Raw genomic sequence first — 25,137 nt, 5'->3', positions numbered from 1 at the left:
CAAGCTGTTTCATGGCTGAACAGACCATATTAGGAACAGTCATTAGGCCACATCAAATCTGCTAATCTGCCAAACTAGTTTAATCCAAAACCAAACCAGGGAAAGAGAAGAACCACACAGCAGGTGAGTGTACTGCCTCTTTCTTGGTGGTTGTACACTAGAGAAATGAGGTGGCAAAGGACCAATCTAATGTTTGAAGAAAATACATTCACATCCCAAGTCAGCCACTTATGGTCGTCTTACGTTAGCTGGCAGGTTTGGTTTATGTAAAACACAAACCTCACACCATCCCTGACTTCAGAGATGGCAAATGAGCATTTTCCACTAATACTGTAAACTATAGGGAAACACAAAACAACAAAGCCCCCACATTATAAGTAATGAGCCCAGTGGCTAACATTTGAACATTCTATCCTACAATGCAAGGATTTACTGCAAAGTTACCTTCAATGTGTTTGCATCTGCAGCAAGAATTAGATCTGCTCGCTTGGGCACCATAAATCAGGGCAGTGCTACACAGACACTGAGTTACCCCAACCAGTACTAATCCGGGTAAGAAAGCTGAACAAAATACTTCGAAAAGGGGTGCATTCACAAACCCAATACAGTTTAATTGTTTCAGTCAAAGGTTTCCACTTACAGTTGTTTGGTTAATGATAAATAAAGACAGTTTAAATGCTTCAGTAATTCATCAAAGCTGTTTGAACTATTACTGTTACTACTCAGCAACTCCATCCGAATGAACACCGGTACTACACTCGGCAGAAAAGAAGCAGAACAGCTGCGACAATGCTAAGGCTTGCCTTCTGAGCATTGAAAACAAACACCCCCTGCATCCTTTCCTCTGCCCTCTGCCACATTTTACCTCAGCAGCACAGAAAGCACTCTGCTGAGAATATAAAAAGTTATAAAAATGTAATCATAAAAGACTAAATATTGGTAGGCATGTCAGCTTTTAATAAAAACAAAAATAGTCATTGTTATCTATTTAAATAAGTATCTTGTTATAGAGTGTTCCAGTTATTGAAAAGGGGCCCTTAAAAAACCCAACTGCCTACGTGTAAACCCTACCCCTCTTGCCTCTTAAGACAGAACTGAGGGAAGAGCCATTTAATGTGCAAATCGGCAAAACAAATGTGGAGGAGCAGGGACTTCTTGGAATGATGTTCCCAATCAATCTGTGGTTTATTCTTTTACAGTATCAACCTTCAAAAAGTAAAATAACCAAAGATGTCTTAAGAATTCAAACAGACCTTCATTTTTGCATTCCGTTCCAAACACAGAAGGTATGTACAGCTTGTTTAATAATATGCAATATGCAAAAGCTTTGTGTTGCTGTTAGCAACATCTGCCCACCCACCCTCCTTATTCACAAGTGTACCTCTACTAAACACAAGTACATCACTAAGCCTGGTAGTTTGGGGTTCTTAACCTTGTTAACACTGGAAAGTCTTTGTGTATGGGCTCCACTCATTTGACTCAAGGCTGTAGACTTCCACGGTGTTCAGAAACTCGTTCCCATCGAACCCTCCCACTGCGTAAATGGTGTTCCCTACAGTCGTGATCCCAGCATTGCTCCTTGGCGAAGTCATGTTTCCCATCATCTTCCATTCATTCCTAGTTGGATCGTACATCTCCACACAGCTGATGGCATGCGATCCATCAAAGCCCCCACCTACAAACAGTTTTCCTAAAAGAGAAACAAGACAGTACAAAAAGGCTCAGAAAACAACTTAAAAGAAAAAAAAAAAGCCTCCAAAAATTGAGTGAGTTTAACTAGAGGGATTTGTCCATTCTGGTTTTTTGTTTTAAACAAAAGTTTAAAACTTAAATACCTATGTAGGGAAGGCATAGTATGTCACCACAACTAAGCACTACTGATATGAGGTCAGCCTGGGCCACATAATGAAACCTTACCTCACAAAAAGAAAGAAAAGGTCTGTGTAGTAATTGAGGCAAGGACACTGGAAACCATGCAGATGAGTTTAAATGAGTTAAAAATGGAAAAGAATCCATTCCTACAGAAACTTAGGCAGCTACAGGGAGAGAAGGGCAGAAACTGTACCATGTTAAATCTCCCACAATTCCATAGTAATTATTACTGTGATCATTTCACAGATGAACAATTAAGAGACACAAAGAAGGTAGAAACTTGCCTAAATATGTTAAGTGACAAACTATCATAGTTATATATATTCACACGTTATAGGAAGGACCAGGGCTATATATGTTGGCCAATGGTAGAACATTTACCCAGTAAAAAGGAGGTCCTGGTTTAAAGTGGCACCACAAAAACTTACAGAAAACAGACCAGTGACTGAACTTCTAGAGCTTTCATCTACATAAGACTTTTTCAAATTACATACTCAATAGTTAAATAGAACAAAAATATCAGCAATAAACTATGGGAGGGAAATCACTAATTTTCAGCTTCTTTACTGTCTTCTCTGATTACCACCCCGCTTGCATGAATACAGCTGTAACTACACTGATGTGGCTCACAAAGGTCTGGGTTCTGGGTCAAGAGACTGCTTACTACCCTCAGTACACTGACATGTTCATTAGCTGCTTTGTTCCAAATGTTAACCAATTTTATAGACAATAAAGTAATCAAAGACTATGTGAAAGGACTCTGTCTACAAAACAAAATTGACTAAGAGATTATTTTTGAAATAAAATTCTTCAAGTTACTATCCTAAAAAAAAAAAAGGTCAATTCAAAATCACAGAGGGAAATGTGGAACTTGGTTAACAACACCCACCAAGAGATGGGTGAAAAAAAAATGTTATTTAGGTTACTAACAGACACCTAAAAATCCTTAGTCCCCTGTGTGTGTCATAAGAAACAGAATCCATCTGAATTTAAAAAGATTCTTAATTATGTTGTATATGACATGGGTGCAGGTTTGCACATGTTACAGCATACAGAGAGGTCAGAAGACAACTCATCCCACCTTACATGGGTTCTGGAGATCCAACTCGGGGTCTCTGCCAGAAAGCCAGCCATTCTACCTGCTGGGCCATTTCGCCAGTCCCTGCAGTCTGCTTGGAAGTGTTTGAGTGGCCCTCTTGGAATTCTGGAACTAAAGTCTTACCACCTTGCACTATTTACCTCTCCAAACTCAGACACTCACCACCAAGAACAGCGACTCCAGCCCCTCGCCTAGCCACATTCATGGGCGCAATTAAAGTCCAGGTGTTATTTTCAGGATTGTATCGTTCTACTGTGTTGAGACAATTCCAAGATTCCGCACCTCCAATTATATACAAATAACCACCAAGTTCACAAACTGCAGACTGGTGTCTTCCTATAAAAATAAAAACCAGAATTATTAAAGCTATATCAAAACTTTAAATGTGTATTACAATCTATTAATTCACAGGTCTTTAAAGAGCTACAAGTTCAAGGCCAGTCAGTTTGGGGTACACAGAAAGCTACAAGCCCTAACCCCTCCCTCCCACCTCCAAAGATAAAACAAAGATAAAAAAGTAACTTACGAATGTTAAGAGGAGCACAGCTCGTCCAGGACTTTGTTACAGGATCAAAGACATCACAATTCTTCAGGCCTTTTTGACCATATGGATCAGAGCCACCGACAATGTACAATTTTCCATTCAGAGCACACACTCCTGCATTACAGCGGTTAGTTCTCAGCTCTGGAACCGGGGTCCAGTCATCAATGCTTGGGTCATACATTTCTCCACAGCTCAGGTCATCCGAGTGTCCATTTGATCCGCCCACCACATAGAGCTGTCCCTGTGTTAAAGTGATAAGTGAGACTTTCCCTGGGCAGTCTTAGGAAGAAAGCCAAGCTGAAGGATTGTTTTGCAGCACGCTGGACTCACCATCAGCACAGCCATTTGAAAGCGGGCCCTTGGTGTTCTCATGGGAGCAAGGAAGGACCAATGATCTGTGTGTGGATCATAGCATTCAACGGTTCGAAGACATTCCTCTCTGTTATAACCACCTGGCAAAAGAATTGTAAGTTGCTTAAAATGTGAAACATGATCAGAATGGCTAGACTCCCCCTAGTGGCATGTCTCCTAGGGTGTCTTACAGCTGAACCTTGTAGTACACTGCCCCAAGTGCTAAGGTTAAAACTATGTGGCTACTCACCAGGGTCCAGCCAGGGTATCTTTAGGTAATGTACCCAACAAGAAAGGTATTAACTAAACGTTCCTAATAGTCTAGGAGTAGCGTTCATTAGCTATAAGATCAAACTGCTTATTCTGGCTGGAAAACTAAGAAGTTTATCCATTTAATTTAAAACAATGACCGCTAACCAAACTTAGGCATATTCAGTATCAATGTTATTCCCTTTGGCTGTAAGTCGATGTGAATGCCCGTCTGTAGGCCTGTCTGTCACATTCTGCTCTTACCTGCAGCTATGAGCTTGCCATTCATCTCTGCTGTCCCCAGTCCGGAGCGTGCATACTGCATGGGCGACATGGGCTTTTCTAGGAGCTCATCTGGCTGCATCTCAAAGCTTAAACTCTTGCTCAGTTTTGGAGTACTTGTTGGTGAGCTCTGTGGACTGTTCCTCCCATGAAGAAAAATGACACAGAATGTACCATCCAACACAGCCAGGCACAAGTAAGTGTTATCTGTGAACACAAGAGCTCTGTGTTTACCATGGAACTATTAACACGTGGGGTGGTTAGAGAATTCTAAATTGTATTCCAGCCTCCAGAATGGCACTTCTGCTATGGTTTTCCGTAAGTCAGTCTCAATGTATTAAACTGACAACTATCCTTACAAATAGATAAAACTGAAGACAAACTTACTTGAAGTCTTTTCTGAAGCAACGATTTTCCACTCATGCTTAGGACTTTGCACTGAAGCATTTGGAGAAGAGAGACATCCAGTGGAACTGCCACTTATCTGCTTATGGCCATTCTCACGGGGGGGCTTTTTCTGCAAAATCAAAAGGCAGCTACAGAGACCTAGCCAGAGAGCATTCCTGCTGCACCTGTGTTCCTGAGCTACTGTGCAACAACCGCCAGTGCACCAGACTTCCACCTGCACAGCACACTCATGGCACACTAAACACAAACCAACACTTTCCAGATGACAAATCCCTGCAGCCCTTATAAAATCACTTAAAAATCAAACAGCTACATCTACACAAGTGGCTGCCCAGAAAAAGATCAATGTGAACAATTCAAACACCACAGCACAGATGAAATAGCAGGACATCTCACTATGGGAGCAGGAAGGAGACAGTAAGACGTCTCTCCAAACTGTACCACAGCGTCCTCCACACACGCCTGCCACCGTGAGCACACAGCCTCTGCCGGCCTCTGAAGGCATCTTACAGGGAAGCACTAATCAGAAGCATGCACTTATTATGGATACTGTAAAACACTAAGCGAACCACTCCCAGAAGTGTAATGCAGGAATGGTGCCGAAGGATGTTTTTCAGAATTAGTATGCTTTGTTATGGGCTTCTGTAGACTGTTCAACTCCCTTAGCCCTGCCACTTCCAAGAGAAAGGATCATAGAGAATCTAGAGCCAGGTCTGATGGTGCACTGTTTAAGCCTGACAGTGAGCTTAAAATGTCTACCATGAAAAGAACAGGCACACACTTCAGTACCTACAAACTCTGTTCACCCACTTAAGCTGGTGCCCAGGGGCAGACTGCCCAAACAAGTAGTTTCTAATGGAAACTTACATTGCCAATGGAAACAAAAGCAACAAAGAAACAGTGAAAGAAAAGGATTCTGATCTTTAAAGATTATAAGATACATTAAAATCTCCACCTCAATATGTGAAAAGGAGTCCCAGGTATCGCAAAATATGAAATAGACGAACCTTGTACTAAAGAGGCTTCACAGCAGTGAGACCGCTCTAACTAGAACTGTTAACTGAGTGAACAGGAATGAGGCCGACACTGACTGGATTAACACACCCAACACGTCCTCATGACCTCCTACACAAACAGAATTACCCTTAGTTCACCTCCAGATCTGATTTATTTGGTGACCATACTTTCTTCTTAGGCGGCTTTTACAGTTTGAGTAGATTCTAATCAGTCTTCCTTCCCAGGCTTCCTCTCTATTTTCTCAGAGTATGACCCTTCGCCTTTCCTGCTCCATGATCTCTAGTCACATCTTAGCAACCATGATCTTCTCATTCTCAAACCACCCTACGCCACTCTGACGACTGTCCTCAGCCTCTGCAGAGCTGTGTGTAGGCACAGATGAGTGGAGCTGATCCTTTCTCCTCCACAGCCTTACATTAAGCCTTTCATCATTCTTGAAAACTTAACTATTACCTGAAATAATCTACAACCTGCTCTTACAAGCTTTAATCTACCCTTTGTGTCTGACCATAAACAAAAAGCAAGTTCAAGCCAACTCTGTTTCGATTACACAGCCAGCCCAGAAACATCCACCTGACACTCAGCTGTTTCCCATGATTAACAAGTGCCAACTAGAAATGTAACTGACCACGTCTCTAAACTACACTTTTTAAATTACATACTCTTTCCGCTCATACTGTTGTCTAAATTCTCCTTGCTGCACATGTAGCTCAGGCAGAGCATGTGCCTGTCATATGCAAAGCCCTAGGTTTCATCCCTAGAGCACACAAAATTTAAAAACAAAAAAACAAGAAAGCCTTCTTGTACCTATAAAAAAAAGCATCAGTTGTACACGCTTCCTTTTCCAGGTTAGACTGCCGACCACGGAGCAGCACCCTTGATAAACAATCCTCTGCTCATCTAAGACTAATCCTTTAAACCCTGAGCCTGCTTTTGTGAACCTCGGTCTCATTTCACAGGCCCCGAGGGCCCTCTTGTGGTAGGAGCCTCTTCTCAGCTGTTTACTACCTTGGTAGGGTCCTGTAATAGAAGACATATGCTATGTCTTCATGTCAGGCATCACAGCTTGCCACTGGCTGATGTTTAATCTTTTGCCATTAGAAAAGCTATTTTAACTTACAATTCTTATAATTAAAGATAAAACAACCCCAAATGCTCCAAGTAGAAATATAAACATGACTTTTGGCCAATCCAAGTCCCAATCTTTTTAGAAGTACTGTTACTGCCGTGGGATACCACAGCCATCTACCATCTGGATAACATAAGCACACAGTCAGTAAGTACACTACCATCTGGGTAGCATAAGCACATAGTCAGTACACTACCATGAGCCAACGTTTAAAGGAAACACTCCGTGGCTTGAGATTCTCTCCAGCATATTCCTTCACAATGCTGAGTTAAAGGCCATAAGAATACATATTACATGACTTTTATAAAAATTCCAAACATAAAGAAAAATATGTTTATGTCTCCAGTTAGGCAGTGACTGAAAAGAGGAAGGCTCCATTTGTATTGCTCATGCTGTAGGACATGAAGTACATGCAGAGCACTGGTTTGATTTAACACAGAACCAACAGATGCTTCTTTTCTGTATATGCCAGTGTCCATAGTTAAAACTGTTCATACACCTCAGATGTTTGTTCTCTACGTTGGAAATGTGTCTGACTTGAAGTATGTATTTAATAGGCTACAGAAGCAACTCAACCAGCGCAAGAAAACTATACATTTTGCCAGAGAAACATCCAGATCACACTGTATAACACATAATCAACCATTTCATTGATTGTATAAAATTATAAATCATGATATTGTTTCATGAGTTCAGTAGTTACATAGCCAAAGTTTCTTTCACAGCCATCAGCAATCTAAATCAACTGTATCTTTTAAAAACTGCTCCTATTAATCATGTGTATTACAAATGACCTTTAAAAAAAAAATCTAACCAAATTTAACAAAAACCTAATATATTGTTTCATTTGACTGTTTTTATTACAAGTTGTGAACCGTATTTTGAGAGAAGAGGTGTACGTGGAGTTTGTCTGATTTGCTGAGTCAGCTTCTACAGGTGTAGCTAAAATGCTGGAGGCTGTAAGATATGCTGGTTCTCTCCCCAGAGTCTCTGTCCAGTCATAACAATGAAATTCGTCCACTTTCCTTTATTAAAGGAAAATTTAAGAAGGCTATAAAATTCTCCAGTTAAATTTTAACCTGAGGTTACCTCAGACTGTGCAATGTGTACCTGCACAAACTGAATGTGGTCATCATCACTGCCAAACACCTCAGCCTGTCCATCTAGTGGGTTCCCATCAAGCAGCTTGTGATCAGCTGAGTAGTACAAGGTTTGAACCTGCAAAACAGCAACAGAACACCCATGTGGCTACTGTCACCATGGCTACTCGCTAGTACGCAGATTACACAACCGCCTCAAGGTAACCTCCAGTGTGCGTCTTGACATCTTACTCTGGCAGGATCCCGATGCAAAGAAAAACATGTCATAGTAGTAAAAATGTAAAAAGTGAAACCAAAACAAAACAAAAATCAAGATCAAATACAAAATCTTCTAATACTGGCTGAAGAGTCCTTGGCTTGATTGGCTTGAAAGAAATCTTCATTGTTTCCAGAGCTTCTATTATGTGACATTAAGAAAAAAAAAGGTATAGTACAACACAGTTTCTTAAGTACACATATTTACAATAAAACACTGAATGGTTTACACCTTTGAAGATAAATGGCAGTTTGAATAAACACACTTCTCCCCTGTAGGTAATGTCAAGAAAACACATAAAGAAGAAAACAAATGCAAAAACTCAAGTAAGCTGCAATCTTCCGGCACAGATGCAAATACATGACTACTGCTCGTGACTCCCACATGGAAGCCACAGAATTGAAGGGCATCTGCTTGCCTTTATAGAATGTAGTAATGCCCAACAGCAGAGCAGGTCAGCTTTAGTGAGCGTGGAGGGCTCTGTGGAATGATACTCAATTACTCCACTGCCTCAACCAACACATGGACTAGTCCCAACTTTTCCAATAATCGTTTCTTAAGTATTTTTAAAAACCAGCCCCAGGTCTGACTATATGTAAGAACAACACCATTGAATACACAAAGCTTTAGCGGTAAGAACCCTGTAAAGGAGTAAACACCATTAAATCATCATCGCTCTCTGCCCACAGCGGACTTTTCTTAGGAGAACTGGGGCAGGACTGCCGCTTCTTTACGTGTCAATACACTCGAGGTTTCTTCTCAGTTCTTCAGTCTTGGGGATCCTAGTTTTGTTAATAAACCTATGGGGAGATAAACCAATGGGGAGGAACAACCATTAGAAGCTTTACCTACTTGTCAAACTTAAAGCAAAAACCTGTGAAGAAAAATTAAGAATCTACAGAAAACGTCAGTACCACCTCCCATTTCTAAAGCAAGTTACATGCTACTTTAAAGAAAGTTAACAGCACGTAATAAGCAAAGAAAAAAAGGGAAAAAAAAAAAAAAAGAAAAGCAGAAGACCAAACTGAACGGTTCATTCAGCTCACCTGGACACCCCCCCTGTTTCTCAGCTTAGGGGTACCTATAGCAAAATTTAAATTCTTTAGGGTCATGGTTATAAAATAAAAGTGAAAGGGAATCCTTCATGTTATAGCAAAAATAATTTGTAAGAACTGCTGGATCCCATTTACTTTAGAACTAACCTCTTCCATGAGCTCTTCCAGGCTGTCTCCATTCTCCCAGATGCTACGCTGCACCCAGTTGATTACCTTTGTGTACAATTTGCCATTGCTGGGCAAGCAAACATTATCTTCAAGCATTACCTCCAACTAGAATTATAAATAAATCAAACAAATATCAGTGACATCCACATCAGCTTTGAAATTCTAGTTCTCAGCTAAATGCTCAGTTTCATTGTGAAGAGGGGAAGATTCATGAACCCCAACACTAGTTGGCAGCCTTATTTCTTTAAAGGTGTGATTCCTGAGGCCCACCTCAGTTTAGTGGATTGTTCTATATCCAAACAGCACATTGGGCCAAAAAAAGTTTGAAAGGACGTGAAGTTGATTATGGATCTAGAAATGAATATGGTAAAACATTGCACACTTTTTAAAAATTCTCAAAAAAAAAAGTATTAAAAAAGTTGTATTTTATCATTTTCTCTAATTTGCAAAGAAATCAGTAAACCAAATAAAGTAAATAAACAGGAAAGCAGAAACCCATTATATAAGAGCAACAACCACCTCAAATTTTATTTTATTAGCATTATTGTAAGTAACCCTTGTACACCTGACAAAGACTGTGCCTACAACCACAGAACATTACTTGACTCGGATGATCTATGTGGCCTCCTTCTTACCTTTAGTCTCGGAAGCTTAAGAAATTCCTCCTCTTCTGAAATTTGTAACAAATGCTCCTGAATATAAGCGTCAACTTTATTTAACAAACGGGAGTCTCCCATACAACTTGCAAAATTTCGGTAAGAGATGCAGCTAGTAACATCCATTCTAGATAGTAAATAATCTCCGCAGACCTTAGAAAAGAAACACAGATGTGCCAACGTCTTGCATAGTTCACTGAATATTTAATGTCAATATGTGAACATCATGTGAAATACAGAAATGAGCCAGAAATCAAATCAGACTAAACACTGGGACAGCTCGTGGACAAATGACATCAGCTGGGCATGGTGGTACGCACATGTCTAGAACCTTGGGCACTTGTGGGGCTGAGACAAGAGAAATCTAAGTTCAAACCCAGCCCAGGCCTCATAACAACATGTCTCAAAATAAAAACCAAACAATAACAAGCAAATGAGAAACTGCAAAGATGTGGCATACAAAGTAAGTTGTTTAGCAGTAAATGTGACAAATGGAAATACAGTGCAGGGTCTAGGTGTCAACGTAGCAGTCAGCTGAGGCTTTCTCAAGGGTTAGGTGAAAATGGGCTCTACATTAGAAAAGCCAAGTGCAAGGCACACACAGAACGTAGCAAAAGAGAATTAGGAAATGAATTTGGAGAAAAATAGTATCTGTATTAGAAAGATGTACAGACTAGGACGTCTGTTAAAATTCACTGTGTGTACGTACTTCATGCATGCAGATCAGAGGACAGCTGTGGGGAATAGGTTTGTCTTCTACCTTTACATGGTTAGGAATCTGGTCACCATGACTGACACAGCAAGCAGTTTTACCTGCTAAGCCATGTTGGTGGCCTGATCATAGGACTCTTTTTTAAAGATTCATTTACTTTGTACGGGTGTTTGCCTGCACGTACGTCTATGCAATACACCATACATATGCTGTGTCTGCACAGGCCGAGAGAGGGCATTAGACACTCTAGAACCAGAATTACAGATGGTTATGAGACATCTACACGTGCTTAGAATTGAACTTTTTTGTCTGTCAAAACTGTTTAACTCAGCAGTTCTCAATCTTTGGGTGGCAACCCCTCTGAAGATCAAATGACCAAAGACCACTGGAGGGCTAGAGAGATGGCTCAGTGGTTAAGAACACTGACTGCTCATCCAGAGGCCCTGAGTTCAATTCCCAGCAACCACATGGTGGCTCACAGCCATCTGCCATGGGATCTAATGCCCTCTTCTGGTGTGTCTGAAGAGCTACAGTGTGCTCATATATAACAAAATAAACAAATTCTTTAAAAAAAGACCACTAGAAATAGGTATCTATAATTCCTAACAATAGTAAATGATAGGTAAGAAATGGGAGCAATGGTATGGCTGGGAGCTGTAACATCAAGACTCTATTAAATGAAGCACTGCAGCATTAAGAAGGCTGAGAGCACTGGTTTGTCACTGTAACTATAAAGCAGAGATTAAAAATCGTATGGCTGGGGTGCTGGAGAAACGGCTCAATGGGTAAGAGGACTCGCTGCTTTCCTAAGAGCCAACTGCTCTCCCGAGGACCTGAGTTTGGTTTCCAGCACCTACCTCAGACAGGTAGCTCACAAGCACTGGTAACTCTAGCTTCTGGGTACACAATGCCTTCTGGTATCTTTTCCATATGTATAGAACATATACATCCATGAATCTGTTGTCAGATACTGCCAATATACCACTTTAATTCCCTACAGATTCTTTTGCATTTTGCTCTAGGGAGAACATACAATCTAGAAAGTGATCTAAGTTTGTGCTCAAGCCAGAAAGGTTTGTGTCAAGGCCAAGCTACAGTTCTGTGTCAATCTCACAGTATAAGTAATGCTATGTGACATCCTGTCAAAAACAAATATATTCACCAAAGAGATGCAGCATTTTGTGTGACTAATGTCCCAATATCATCACAGAAAAATATACAAGCAGCTTAAATACAAAAACACTGCATGGAAACTTCATTATGACAAAGAAGACTGCCAGTCAACATGTCAGCAGAAATAGGAAGTAACAGTTTCCGAGTCTTGGGCCTAATTAAATGTTATGACAATTTCTACATCTAATCCCACAAAGCAACCTACCAGTCTACCAATGTGACACCATTTAGTACTCTACCTGCTTTACTCGGTCCATCTTCAGCTTCTTTGCTGCAGAATAAACATCTTTTACTAATTCCTTATCAGCTTTCAACCTATTAAAAAAAAAAGTTGTTTTTTCTTTAAGTTATGACTAGGCTTCTAAATTTAGTTAACTTGGCATCATCTGATTCTCTGGTTCACGCGAAGGTACTCACTGAGCAGTGTATGCGTAATTCAGCAATACTTCAACAGCTTCTGGATTGAGGTCGTCCAACTTCACATGAGAAACTCCATGCGGGTCACTGTCACTATTAAAGATCTCAAATAGATAGGGGCTACAGCAAGCCAAGACCGCCCTGTGTGCTAGCATCTCATGGCCACAGACCTGAAATGACGAAAACCAAAATGAGATGTCTTGCTGACAATGCATTGAACACAGCTTCCTCGGTCTCGCATTTCTAGTTATAAGTCTCTGAAAAGAAAAAAGTCATCTCACAGCTAGAAAGCTGGCTCAGTGGTTAAGAGCACTGTTTGCTCTTCCACAGGACCAGCACCTACATGGTAGCTCACAACCATCTGTACATCCAGTTCCAGGGGATCCTGTGTCTTCTCACCTCCACTGGCACTGCACACATGTGGTACAAAGACATACACGCAGGCAAAACACCCATACACATAAAAGAAAAATAAGATCTCAAAAACCGCAGTCATCTCATTAATTGCCTGTTTGGAGGGGGAAATACAACTTAGAGCTTTTATGAGTTTACCTTTTTAGTAACAAAAGGTCATGCATTAAGTTTTAAATACCTGAAGTCGAACATCACAGAACTGCCCACTTTTCCTCAAGGCATTTAATTTGGCAACAGAAGATTCAATAAAATTTTCATCTTCAAACATCAAATATCCATTGGGAATCATCTTTTCTTATAAATTTGGCTGAATAGAAAAAAAAGAAAGCTAAGTTAACATGTAAATAGCTTTTAAAATTTTTCAAGCAGGGTATGATGAGGCAGGTAGATGCCTAAATTTGAGGCCAGCCTGGTCTATACAAAGTGTTCAAAGACAATCAGGTTACACAGTAAAGCTCTGTTTCAAACAGAATATATGTATTTTTTCAAATATAAACCGTATCTTTATACCCAAATTCTATACTACCAATATATCAGAAAGTTTAATCACACAAAATACTAGCTGAAACAGCACTAGTTTAGGATATGTTTTCATCCTGACTTCAATCCTATGGTTTTGTAATCTATCATCCAGTAGTGAATATCTCAACAACCTTCCATTTCCCATGTCAAATTTCGCATTCCTCCTGAAGGGGGGAAAATCAAATATTTTTCAAACCTATACAGCAAGTGGCTTAAGAGAGACATACTTTCCTGGACTTGGCTGCTGTCCATCCTTTACTCTCAGAAATAAACCAAGGTGCATCTGACACATCTATAGCCCAGTCTGGCCTTAAATTCCAACACAGCTGAGACCAGTCCTGACCCCTTAATCTCCTTCCCTTTGCCTCGGGCTGGTACAGGCATGTCCTCTTAGCCCAGGGAAAACTAAGATTCTCTGTAAAGATACCATTTCCTACAACTGCTGAGCCACATGTCCAGTCTATTGTTGTCCATGTTTTCAACTTAACATGTAAAGCTAGTAACTACATAAAACACACGGTTAAAAAGTAGTAGTATAGGACTTCAGTTTAAAGTAACTTAAAAGCCAAAATACACAAGAAAGAATACTAAGAGAGGAAAGAAAAAAAATCATATTTTTGTTAATCTTTTAAATGATGAAGAAGCTTTTTAGGTGCCTGAAAGGTGGGTACTATACAGGTTGGGTGCTTACCACCTAGCCTGAGGACTTGAGTTTAAGCCCCAGGACCCACATGGTAAAAGGGAAGAACTAACACACACACACATACACACACACACACACACACATACACACACACACACACAGTGTAATACATTTTTAAAATGTTTTACTATCCAAATGTTTAGGGATCTCTCTGCCATTTTAAGCACTGAGATTGAGTATTTGTTATTAGGTGAGGGAAGTATTCCCTAGCCCTAGTGTGTGTGGAAGTCAGAGGCAACTTAAAAAACGCACTCTTTCCTTTCACCCTAGTACCTGAAGAGTATCCAGGGATCACACCTGGGTTGCCAGGCTTGTACAAGAAAGGTGCCCTTCCCACTGAGCCAGCTAACAAGACGAACAAACACGGTTACTGCTAGAGCAAAGAGTATTCACTTACCAGCTGTGACGGAAGAGAAATGTTACTGAGAATGTAAGTAACCCAAAGACAAGGAGTGTTGAAACAAAGCAAGTCGTTATGCTGTGAAGATAGGTGGCTGAGTGGTGAAGGTAGATGTCTTAGGCTTTAATGGTGGCTCCAAAACTACCAGGCTTGAAAATGATGTAATCAAGTCCTTAACAGCTATAGACATGAGTTTCTTCTGTGATAATCATGCATCATAATCTGTAAAAATAGCATATCTAAGTTAGCTATTCAGAACAATCAGTCTGCCATTCATGTACGTAGGTCACACAAAATAAGTCAACTTTTGAGTTAAAAGGCAAAAAATATTCATATTACATTAAAAAAACCCATAAACTACATACAGACAACTTTTTATTCAGCATGTAAACACTCAAAGTGATTTCTTAAAAACATCCTTCCTCATCGTTAGAGGGATATGCTAACCTGAGAAGTGAAAGACAAATATAAATATTAATTTGAAGTATTTACTATTAGATTCCAGCTAATATGCAAATACAAAATGTCTGCTCTAGGAGCAGGAAACCAACCACCTCTATAAGCCAGATAGATACCCCACTCCCCAAAGTGTGCTTGGCATTTAACCTTGCCTTTGTTTCCTGTTGCCTTTCTAGCTGGAAAACCCTTAAGTCAACTTCTGACAGGAAACCTCTCAAGCCATGGAGCCTTTGCCAGTTCCCTAGAGCTAGGAAGCAGTATTCTCCAAACTCCATACTCAGAGCCTCCTCTGAGTATATGCATGACTGTCCAGAATTATCTGTTCTGTGCTCCGCTTTCAGGCAGAGCCTCTGCTTTCTTCATTTTTAGGGACAGCTTGTGTAGCATGACTGTCTTAAAAACAGAACTACACCAACTCTATCACACTATCATAATGTTGACTTTGATTTCTGCTTTACAGTTTCTATTTTTTCTTACAAAACTAGTTTTAACAAAACAAATGTTCTCTGAAAACAGGTAATCCCATCCCATGTACAGAGAACACACTGGAGATCTGCAGACATTTTAAACTTGAGTTTTGCCTATACATGTCTGTTCACCATGTGTGCAGTGCCCTCAGAGGCCAAAAAGAGGCAGTGGAGTTACAGTGTGACCAGCTAGCTACATGATGTTAAGAATTGAACCTGGTTCTCTAGAAGAGCCAATTTCCTGGCCAAGTGTTTATTATTTTGATAACTTGGACGTTTTAACTTAAGATTTATTGGGGAGGTGGTAAAATTACTATAGTCTTTAAGAAAAAAACTGTGTAGAATGTTGAGATAATTCTGGCATATGCACCTATATAATATGTACTTTACAGTACTGTTTCGAATTTTGTAAAATGAGATCTTATTTAGTATCTTACTTTCTGCCTACTACGATCTTAACATATGAAATGGGTGCACAATCCAACATTCCTAGCATTTGGGAGTGAGCTAGGAGGATTGAGTTTCATAGTGAGTTTCAAGGCTGACCGAGGCTTCAAGAGACTGTCTAGAAAAGAGATCCTAATATGAACTCCACCTTTATCAGTGACACCTACCCAGCGTACCTACAATCTAAAAAGATAGCCAAGTCCAAATAATGCTTAAGTTATACAAACTTGTTTTAATTTAGGACTTCATGCTAACTTTCATTAAGATAAGTTTGGGAATATCAGATGCCTTCTGGACAAAATACCCACAAACATAAATTAAAAAAAAAAAATCAAGTTTCTAATTTCATATCTAAAACACTAATAACATTTTAAATGGGGAGAAATTTTGTCTTTCAAAAGGCTCAAACATCCCAAAGTCATTTAAGAATATAAAATGTACTTTTTGTATTTAAAATACAGTTTGAGCCAGTCCATTTTTACGACCGAAACTGGGGTGAAAAAAAATATATACTGCTGAACACTTTCAGTTCTTTGGTGTGGTCAGTAAGAGAAATGAAAGACAGAGGACGTACTTTACTATTTGGAATTTAAGAGTTACTATAGCCTAGATTAGGGTAAATGAAATATAATCCAGCAGGTTTTACAGAGATATGAACACTGCACAGCATTTCCCACCTTCACTGAGAAAAAGGAAACATCACATTTGCCAAACACTGCTCAGGTAAGCCACAAATATTTAAGTTTCAAGGTAATGTTTTCAAGGAAGTCCATTATGAAGTAATTGAAGAACTCCCTCCCCAGCACTGGATTAAACCCAGAGTCTCTGGAAGATCAGGCAAAGCACTTAACCACTTGAGACACTAAACATGGCAGACACTGACAGGAATGAAATGCTTACAACAAAACAGAGATAGCTCAGTTCTGCAGCCTTAACACTGCAGAGGCAGGTAAAGCAGAGAAACTAGCACAGGGGAAGGGAAGGCACGACAGCTCACACAGTCCAGAAACTGGCTGTTGTTGGTTTCAAAAGATGGTAGAGAGGAAATCTTATTTTAAGGTTTAAACAGTGCTAAGTATGGAAACCAGATGAAGTTTTTAAGAAAGTGTGTTTGAGAAGAGCGTGGTGGGTGCATGCCTGAAAAAAACATGGATATAAGACATTTAAATGAAGATTATAGACAACCATTCTGGCTTGGTGAGGACTTAGGTATTTTATCATGGGTACTCTGCTGTCAATATGTCATTTTTAGATATTGATTAAAATTTAGATATTGATTTAGATAGATTGAGTGAAACAGGAAAGAAAAAAGAACCGGATTGGGGATGGTCTAATGCTGAGGTACCTCTTGCATATCCAAGCAGACATCAAAAGTGTGAAGAATACTGTTGTAGGGCTAGAAACATTAACACCGTGGTAACTGACACAAGAAAAGTAAAATCCCAGAAATCACTCCAATAATACTTCTAACACCGATAGAAGGTAGGAATATACTTAACCTTCAAGGATCCCTACCTACAGTGTGACTACACCATCCACTGCTCAAAAGCTGTAAAAGTTGAGTCCCACTAGGATCACTGGCCAAGACATTTTTTAAAAAAGTACTTGAAAAACTACATTTATATGGCACTTATAACATCCAAACAAGAAATGCAAAATTCTACCATTTAAAAACAAGGCCAACTTCCCACTAATAACCCTAAAATAAAGCGTGAAATACTGTCTTTGGAAAAGACAACTATAAATTAAGACAATGGCTACAAAAATGGAACTGGAGACTTCACACATTAGAACACCAGAGGAAAGCCCCCTCAGGCCTCCGGCAATGAAGCCACCAAGTGAGGTTTGATAGAATGCCTGCTAGGTGGCATTAGAGCATACTGGTTTCAATCCAGTTCTACCCAATGTTTACATTCAGGCTTACAAATAAATCCCTTAACATTTTAAGGATATTAAAGTTTTAGCATGATTCAACCTGAGGCTTTTTTTTCCTCAGGTATTTTTTCCTAAATCAACCACTGGTGTTAAGATGAAAGATACTATGGGCATGGTGCTCTAGCCCGTGCTGCATTTGTGTGCTCTTCCAGAGTTATGGTGCACTGACAAAATAGGAGACACAACAAAACTCCCAACAACTTGACATCGGGGTGTTCTAACCTCCACTGACAAACACTAAACAAAACATCCCCTTTTAGGCGGTCCTATTTCTTTTTGATCGAAATGCCTGCCCTCCGACATCATTTATGTGCAACGTATTGAGGGAAAAAGCGAAAATACTTCAAAATTGTGTACGTGTGTGTGTGTGTGTACTGATTTCCTTCCGTTAATCACCAGCTTGACATTCCCCGATGTCTTCCTAACAGGAATCTACGAGGTCCTTCACCAAAAAAAAAAAAAAAAAAAAAAAAAAAAAAAAAAAAGGTGAACAGACGAAAAGCATGCTTTCCGCCTATTAATTTTCCGGAGAACGTGGAGCCGGTGCCCCGGCGCGCCAGGGACCCCGCGCAGCAAGGCCTGGGGCGCGCTCTCGGCGAGTACGGAGAGGCGCCCGCACACCCCCGACCGCGATTGGCCGGCGGCGCAGTCACTCAGAGCTGACACGTCAGGGCAGCCGCTCCCTCGCTCCTCCCGCCTCCTTTTCCCCGCGCTTGGCAAGAAAAGCGGGCAACGTGGAGCTGGAACAAAGGACCCCGCGGTCCACGGCGACCAGGGACTCCGTGACACCCCACGCCGAGCCCCGGAACCGCTGAGCTCTGAGGGGCGGCCCCGTGTCCCCACGCTCCGGCCGCGTGGAGCCTTAGCACGGAGAGCCCCGGCCCGCAGCCGGCACCGCGCTCCTGACAGCGGGGAAGCGATGCCCACAGTCCGCGGTGGCCCGGCCATCCTTCCTAGCCGTCCGCTGAGCCGGGTCCCGGGGATCTCCGTCACCCAGAGCGGAAGCCTGACGGTCCCCGCCCCGGCCGGGGAAGGTCTCCGACCACCGCGCTCATACTCCGCCAGCCGGCAGCGGCACGAGTGCGCAGCCCCCGCGATGCCCGTCTCTCCTGGGACGGCGGGACGCTCCGCACGGCCACCATCTTCCCACCCCGCCCTCTTCCTCCCGCGGCGCCCGCGTACCGCGCGTTACCTGGGTCATCTCTGAAGAGATGGCGAAATTCATCTCCAGAGCTTCGCGGGCTGCAAGCGGAAGGCGCTGGAAAGGGGCGCGGGGCGACCGGTCGTGGGGCTGCGCGCCGAGGAAGATCACGGGGGTACTAGCAGGCGCTCGCTCGCCGCCACCACGCGCCCAGCACCTCGGAGCGACCGACCTCCACGCGCGTCCGGAACACACTGCCGCTGCCGCGCGCGCCCGCGCCGCACTCCCTCGCACGTCACCACGTGCGCTGCCGCCAACGCCTCCCCGGCCGCTTCCGGCTCGAACCCCTGGGCCAATCACAGGCGAGCTCCCGGGAAGCTCCCGCTCTCAGACTCCGCCCCCGGGCTGAGCCCCGCCCACATCATAGCCCAGTTCCCCGGCCGCCCCCTCCTTCCCTCCCTGCTCAACTAGGTCAGCGCAAGGTGATCCCGGAGAGCTGGGCGGCGGGGACCGCACCTAGTGTTACTTATCGTCGCGCGCTCCCTCCCGAGCCTCACACCCTCGCTTCGTCCTTTTTCCACTGTCCAGGAACTGGTTCCCTCCTGACTCCTTCACCTGCCCTGCCTACTCCAGAGATCCGACGTGGCGATTAGAGTTCTCAGCGTCACACTAACTAGACTGGAGCTGCCTGTTGTGGGACACCCCCCCCCCCAACCCCACACGGCAGTAGTTGGGCACCAGGCTCTTATCTTGGAGGTGGAGGGGTGAGAAGAATGAAGCAAGGGCCTGTACAACCAGCCCCTCTATTGGCCTGCTTTGGGTGAGCGTTCAGTGAGTGTGTGGGGGGGAAAAAGGTTAAAGAGATCCTATCAATGTGCCATAAAATACAAGTTCACTTTTACTTTTTTGTCCTCCCTGGTAGTTAGGTCCTGGAGGCTTGCCTTCTTTGGACAAAGAAAGTAGCTTGGAGAATTGTTAGTCCTTATCTCTACCTCCTGGGGCATTTTAGCTCAGGAGCTAAGCACAATTATCCACCCACCTTGTCCCTAGGAGGCAGCCTGTTGAGGTCACATGGGCTCTACTTCTTCATATGACTCCGAAGCACACTGGAAAGTTTCCTTGATTGAAGATGAGGGGATTTGGTGAGATTCTATCCAAAACGTGTATAAATTATGCACATATTTGAGTTAGGAAAAGCTTCCTAGATTAATGGCCTGTTGATGCTGGTTTATAGAGGGCACTTAAACTGCCTAGACCTCACTTTTATCATCCCGATTAATTTGTAGACAATGCTTACAGCCCTCTTTAATGTATGCTTCGGGGAAATAGAAATTTTTGGAGTGGGGGGAGTTTTCATTACTTAAAAAAAAGATCTTGAGGCCAGGAGACTTTTCTTTTTTGTTGCTGTTTAACAAGAGGAGGAAGTCGGAACTGAGCTGTCAGCTGGTGTGGTCATGTGTCTTAAAGAGACTGGCATTTGCCACCCGACTCTTCTCTTTAATAGTACAGTACTGTTGCGAATGAGACTATCAGGGAACAGGACTACTGAGCTCTTTCGAGCAGTGAGAGTATGAACACTTGGGACAGGCACACGACTGGCCTGCTTCTCCCAAAGCTACAGTGTGATCAGAGTCGGTGCGTTTTTTGCCTTTACATATTTCCTTCTCTACAAATGCTGGCATGATTTACGGACTATATCTACCTTTCTGGCAGCTCAATCTATAGAAGCCACTGACACTTGAAAGTGAGCCATAAATGGCCATTTGCGTTACATCTCTAACAGTACCAAAGGATAGAATGTTTGCCTGAAGCACTAGGGTGCTTGGGTTTCATCTCTAACCCTGCAAACACACAAACACATGTGCGCAGACTTTCTAAGAGTGCTCGTTATTAATTTGTTGAATGTATCTTTTGTGTCAGATAAGTCAGGTATTGGCAACAATAATCATCTTCATTGTCTCTCTTTGATCATGCTTCAAATATTGTCCCATACTGAGCTCTGCCCAGTGATTTGTGTATTCTTGATGTACTTAATTCCTAGGGCCACTGTAACAAATTACCACAGACTGTTTTAAAGGACCAATGTCTGTTTCCAGTTGTAGGAAGTGAGGTCTGAGGTAAAGGGACTAGTCAGAGGTTCCTCCTAGACTGGTCTGCTCCAGACCAGGCATCTAGCTTCTGGCAGCTGCACTTTAGCTGCTAGACTTTAGCTGCTTAATTCCAGCTGGTTGTGTGTGTGTGTTGGGGGGGGGGGTCTTATGTATCCCAGGCTGAATTTGGAACTTATTATCCTCCTGTCTCAGCCTTTCAAGTACTAGAAATACAGGAACACACTACCAACACTGGACTCTAATATTTATTGGACATTTTCTCCATTTGCATGCCTGTTGTCCAATTTTTCATTTTTTAATAGGTTATCGGTTGTATTGCAGTAGGAGCCACTGTATTCCAGTATGGCCTATTTTAGCTAAATCTGCAACTACTATGTTCCCAAGTGGTGCCATGTTTGGAGACACTGAGAGTTAAAACCTTAACCTGAATTAGAAGGGAGACTGCACATGGACGTCTCTAAGATTTACTGGAGACAGGTAATCTTCAAAGGAGGGGACTTACTTTGTCCCTGGGGACCTTTGGCAACGTCTGAAAAGAACTAGGAAGTAAGTCCTAACTACTCTTAATCAAGGGCATGGAATACTTCCAAACACCCTCTTCACCCAGTGGGTCTCAGTGTGCCCGGAACAAAATGATCCCTCCACTCTGCAGAGAATAGTACTAAGATTAGAAACCCTGCCCTACAGCTGATGACTTTCAATCTCTGGGAAAGGGCCCTAAAACATTTGACAAGCATCCTAGCACCGTTCCGCCCCCTTCCCCCTCTCCCCCGCCGCCATAAAGTTAAAAACAACAACAAAATTAAAAAAAAAACCTCCCGTAGATCCCTTCTTATTGCTCTAAGTACATGACCCGCTTCATTTTTCTCCGATAACTCTGCCTCTCTCCCTTAGTAGGCTTGCTAATTATGGCAGATTGATGTAGTTAAACATTACCCACTTAGCAATCCTGATGCTCAATGAATCAGTCAATGTTAACCTAACCACCTAACCATAGGCCGGTGCTTTTGTTTACATCTTAAAACGTCTGTGCCATGTGACATTATTTTGATCAGTTGTTGACATTTTCGGTCTGTCCTGTGCCTAATGAAAGCTGTTGCCAGTCCAGCTTGGCAGAGAATGGCTTGTGTCCTCCGTTTTCTCCCGTACTCTGAGTGACTGGCTTGACTGTTTCTCATTTTTCCTTCCTTGCAGTTAATGCTTCAGTTGCCTCTCTTACTTTTTCTTCTTCCCTTTGGCCCTTGAAGACACAGTGAAATCTTAAGAGCGAGAACTATAAAACAGTAGTATTAAAAAAAAAAGGCACAAGAAGGAAAAGTCCTCCAGTGTCTATGCTCCCATGCAAGTAGGTCACTGGAAATTGTTATGATTTGTAATGCATAAAAATGGGGAGCTTGGTGCCTTTCTGGAATATCGTTTCTTTTATAAGCACTCCCTGCTGTAAAGATTTCACTTTCCTGGCAAGATCTTCATTTTTACCAGAATGAGGCCCACTGTTCCACTTATTTATTTGTAAATCTGATGACCAGAAAATCCTGTAAATATATATCAGGATGTTTTGGTGGCAGTTTACCTTTAGTGGCTACTACAGTATCGGAGGAGGCAGTCTTACTGATGACCTTGTGTTAGTTTTCTGAAGTCATTGCTGCTAAAGTATTTGAAATCCCCTCAAGTTTCCTCAGGTCTCCTACTCTAACTGTGACGAGTCCCTGACAGTTTCCTTCCTTTTCAACAGTTTCTAAGGAGTTAAAACTTTTCCTGCTAGGGCTGGGATACACCTCAGTTGATAGAGTACCTGCCTTGCTTATCCAAAGCCCTGACTTTAGGGGGTTGGAGAGGATTGTGAGCCCAAGGTCATTCTTGGCTACATAGCAAGTTCCAGGCTGTCTCTGGGATACATACCTTGTCCCTGAAAATAACCCAAAATAAAACTTTCACATTCTCTCAGTCGTAGAACCTTCAAATCAGCTGCTTGTTTGACACCTGGCCACAGGTCTTATGTTCTGCCCTGCAACTGTGGGCTTTCTATAGCAAACAAACAAACAAACCCTAAGTATCATTTTCTTGCTTTTTGTTTGATGAAGGGTCCCATGTAGCCCCGGCTGGCCTCAAACTTGCTGTATAGCTGAGGATGACCTCGAAGTCTCTACCTTCCAGCCTCCACTCCCCGTGTGCTGAGATCACACGCATGTTCCCTCATGCCCAGCATAAAGAACGTTCTGTGTTTACTCAGTTTGATTCTTGAAAATAAGGAAGACGTAACCTTCATACCGAGATTTAATGTCACGACTCAAGGGTAAAAACAAAGTTACGTCAACATATAGCATGATTTTCATGGGTCTGTTCAGAGAGACCTTTTATTGTGATCTCAATTAAAACTCAGTGAACGAAAGTTACACAATATAGTTCAAATTGCAGCAACCGAGCAGCCGTTGCTAGTGTAAACTGACCACTCAGCAAGGGAAGTTTTGCAGAAGGAAACAGCAGAAAGGGCAGAGCTGCTGGGGTGTAACATTCTTCTTCCCCCTCCCAGACTGTTTCCTGTTATCTGAAGTCAACTAGGGGAAGAAGGTGCAAAACCTACAGCCCTGGATCTGGTCATGTCGGCACACACCTGTAATCCCAGCACTCTGAGGCAGAGGCAGGAGGATCACCTTGAGTTTCAGGCTAGCCAGGGATACCTAGTGAAACCTCATCTGAGCAAAAGAAAGGAAAACTTTCACATCATCATGAGAGCCAAGTTTTTTAACTACTAAAGACAAAGTCAAATATCCTAATCTAGAGATTTCTCCTCCCTCTAGTCCTACCTCTCTGCCGTGTGTCTCTTAAAGTGATATCCCCGGGGACTGAATTATAAAGTGAAATGTGTTCCTTCCCAACTGTCTCTCTCACATCTTACTCGACAGGAAAATGGTGCGATGCTGGGCGAGGTGCCATACACCTGTAATTCGGTACTCTGGAGGTAGAAGTGGGAGGGTCAGGAGTTCAAAGGGAAAATAGTGGAGATTGTGTGCGTGCAAGCGTGCGTGCATGCATGACTCCCACCCTCCCTTGTACTATATTTTGGTAACTGAAGCTCGGTGTGAGGACCTAACAATGGGAGTGTCCTGCAGAAGCCTGCTTTTCCCTCCTGGTAATCCTGGTGCCTTAGGCACTGGAATGTTAGAATCACAGGCATGAACAGCCACCACCCCAAACTGCCAAGTCATTGTTTTTGACTGAGAGTTCACAAGAATATGCAAAGGCAGTGCCATAGGAATGGCCCAGTTCCCAGTGACCTTGGGCTGCTGTGTGACGTCTCTGGACTATCGGACTGTGGTCTCCTCTGTGGTGAAGGAAGCAAGCTTTCATCTCGTGCAAAGCAAGAGCTTGTAGGAACAGTGTTAAGCAGGCCTTCTGCTTGCTTCTGTTTCTGTCCCTTTAATTTATTCCCCTTCTTGTTACCACAGCCTTGTGTGCTTCCTGGAGCCCACACCACTTGTGGGAAACTAGCAAGAGGTAACCGTTTCTGTGCAAGGGCCGGCTTGGTTATCAATTTTGTCTAATAAGCACACACTAAACCGTTTGTAGGTGGCTTCCATGAAAGGGCTCAAGGTCCCCGGTGAAGGCTACAGCCTCAGGTTTTGAACTAAACCTTTTAGAAAGGCAAGCCTTTTCTCACTTTTTTTTTTATTCCAATCAGTGATAAAACTTTGAGGTAGTCGTATGAGCCGATAATTCTGTGAATTCCTGACATCCGTTTCTCAAAACTGTGAGCTTTGATAGCCGAAAAGTTGGTCACATAGGAGATGTTGTAAAAACCTGTTTTCCAGCTGTCTTACACGCTGTCCCCCCCTCTCTCTGGACTGGCACATTTTAACTACAGAATTGGGCCAACGAGACTGAATCCTTGGTAACTGGCTGCCTAGGAAAGTGGGAAATATGTGCCCGGTGCCCCTGGGGTCCTCTTCTGCTGGGGGAAAAAGGCTGCCTGTCCCAGCAAAGAGGGAAGTAACACCGAGAGACAGAAAGGCCCGTGCCTAGGGTGCTGCCTGGGAATCCAGCCACAGC

General features: G+C 42.5%; 1 protein-coding gene across 2 annotated transcripts; it reads right to left on the bottom strand.

The window, feature by feature from the left end:
* Positions 1 to 586: 586 nt before the first annotated feature.
* Positions 587 to 19,230, bottom strand: IVNS1ABP (influenza virus NS1A binding protein). 2 transcript variants are annotated; one of them, XM_080918032.1, is made up of 14 exons: positions 19,028 to 19,230; positions 14,525 to 14,749; positions 13,081 to 13,209; positions 12,489 to 12,658; positions 12,311 to 12,386; positions 10,166 to 10,339; positions 9,510 to 9,635; positions 8,062 to 8,169; positions 4,785 to 4,914; positions 4,380 to 4,604; positions 3,846 to 3,967; positions 3,498 to 3,756; positions 3,134 to 3,307; positions 587 to 1,690 (listed from the first exon to the last, which is right to left on the bottom strand). In XM_080918032.1, the coding sequence occupies exons 3-14, from the start codon at positions 13,189 to 13,191 to the stop codon at positions 1,437 to 1,439; spliced, it is 1,929 nt and encodes a 642-aa protein (XP_080774158.1). In that variant the 5' UTR covers positions 13,192 to 13,209; positions 14,525 to 14,749; positions 19,028 to 19,230; the 3' UTR covers positions 587 to 1,436. The 2 variants fall into 2 exon arrangements, with proteins under 2 accessions (XP_080774158.1, XP_080774159.1); XM_080918033.1 differs by lacking the exons at positions 587 to 1,690; positions 3,134 to 3,307; positions 3,498 to 3,756; ... (2 more) ...; positions 4,785 to 4,914; positions 8,062 to 8,169 and adding an exon at positions 8,176 to 9,107.
* Between the last annotated feature and the right edge of the window lie 5,907 nt (positions 19,231 to 25,137).

This window comes from Micromys minutus (genome assembly GCF_963924665.1).
Source record: "Micromys minutus genome assembly, chromosome: 6".
Lineage (NCBI taxonomy): Eukaryota > Metazoa > Chordata > Mammalia > Rodentia > Muridae > Micromys > Micromys minutus.
The sequence above is the reverse complement of the archived record's forward strand: the minus strand, read 5'-3'. Positions and strand labels throughout refer to the sequence as shown.

What these genes read in the sequence shown, in the direction of transcription:
- IVNS1ABP (XM_080918032.1), bottom strand. Translation starts at nt 13,191, where the DNA reads ATGATTCCCAATGGATATTTGATGTTTGAAGATGAAAATTTTATTGAA. An exon ending in TCTGTGATGTTCGACTTCAG is followed by an intron (nt 12,659 to 13,080) that starts GTATTTAAAACT and finishes TCGTCATTTCAG; the next exon opens with GTCTGTGGCCATGAGATGCT. An exon ending in CTGTGCTCCTCTTAACATTC is followed by an intron (nt 3,308 to 3,497) that starts GTAAGTTACTTT and finishes TTATTTTTATAG; the next exon opens with GAAGACACCAGTCTGCAGTT.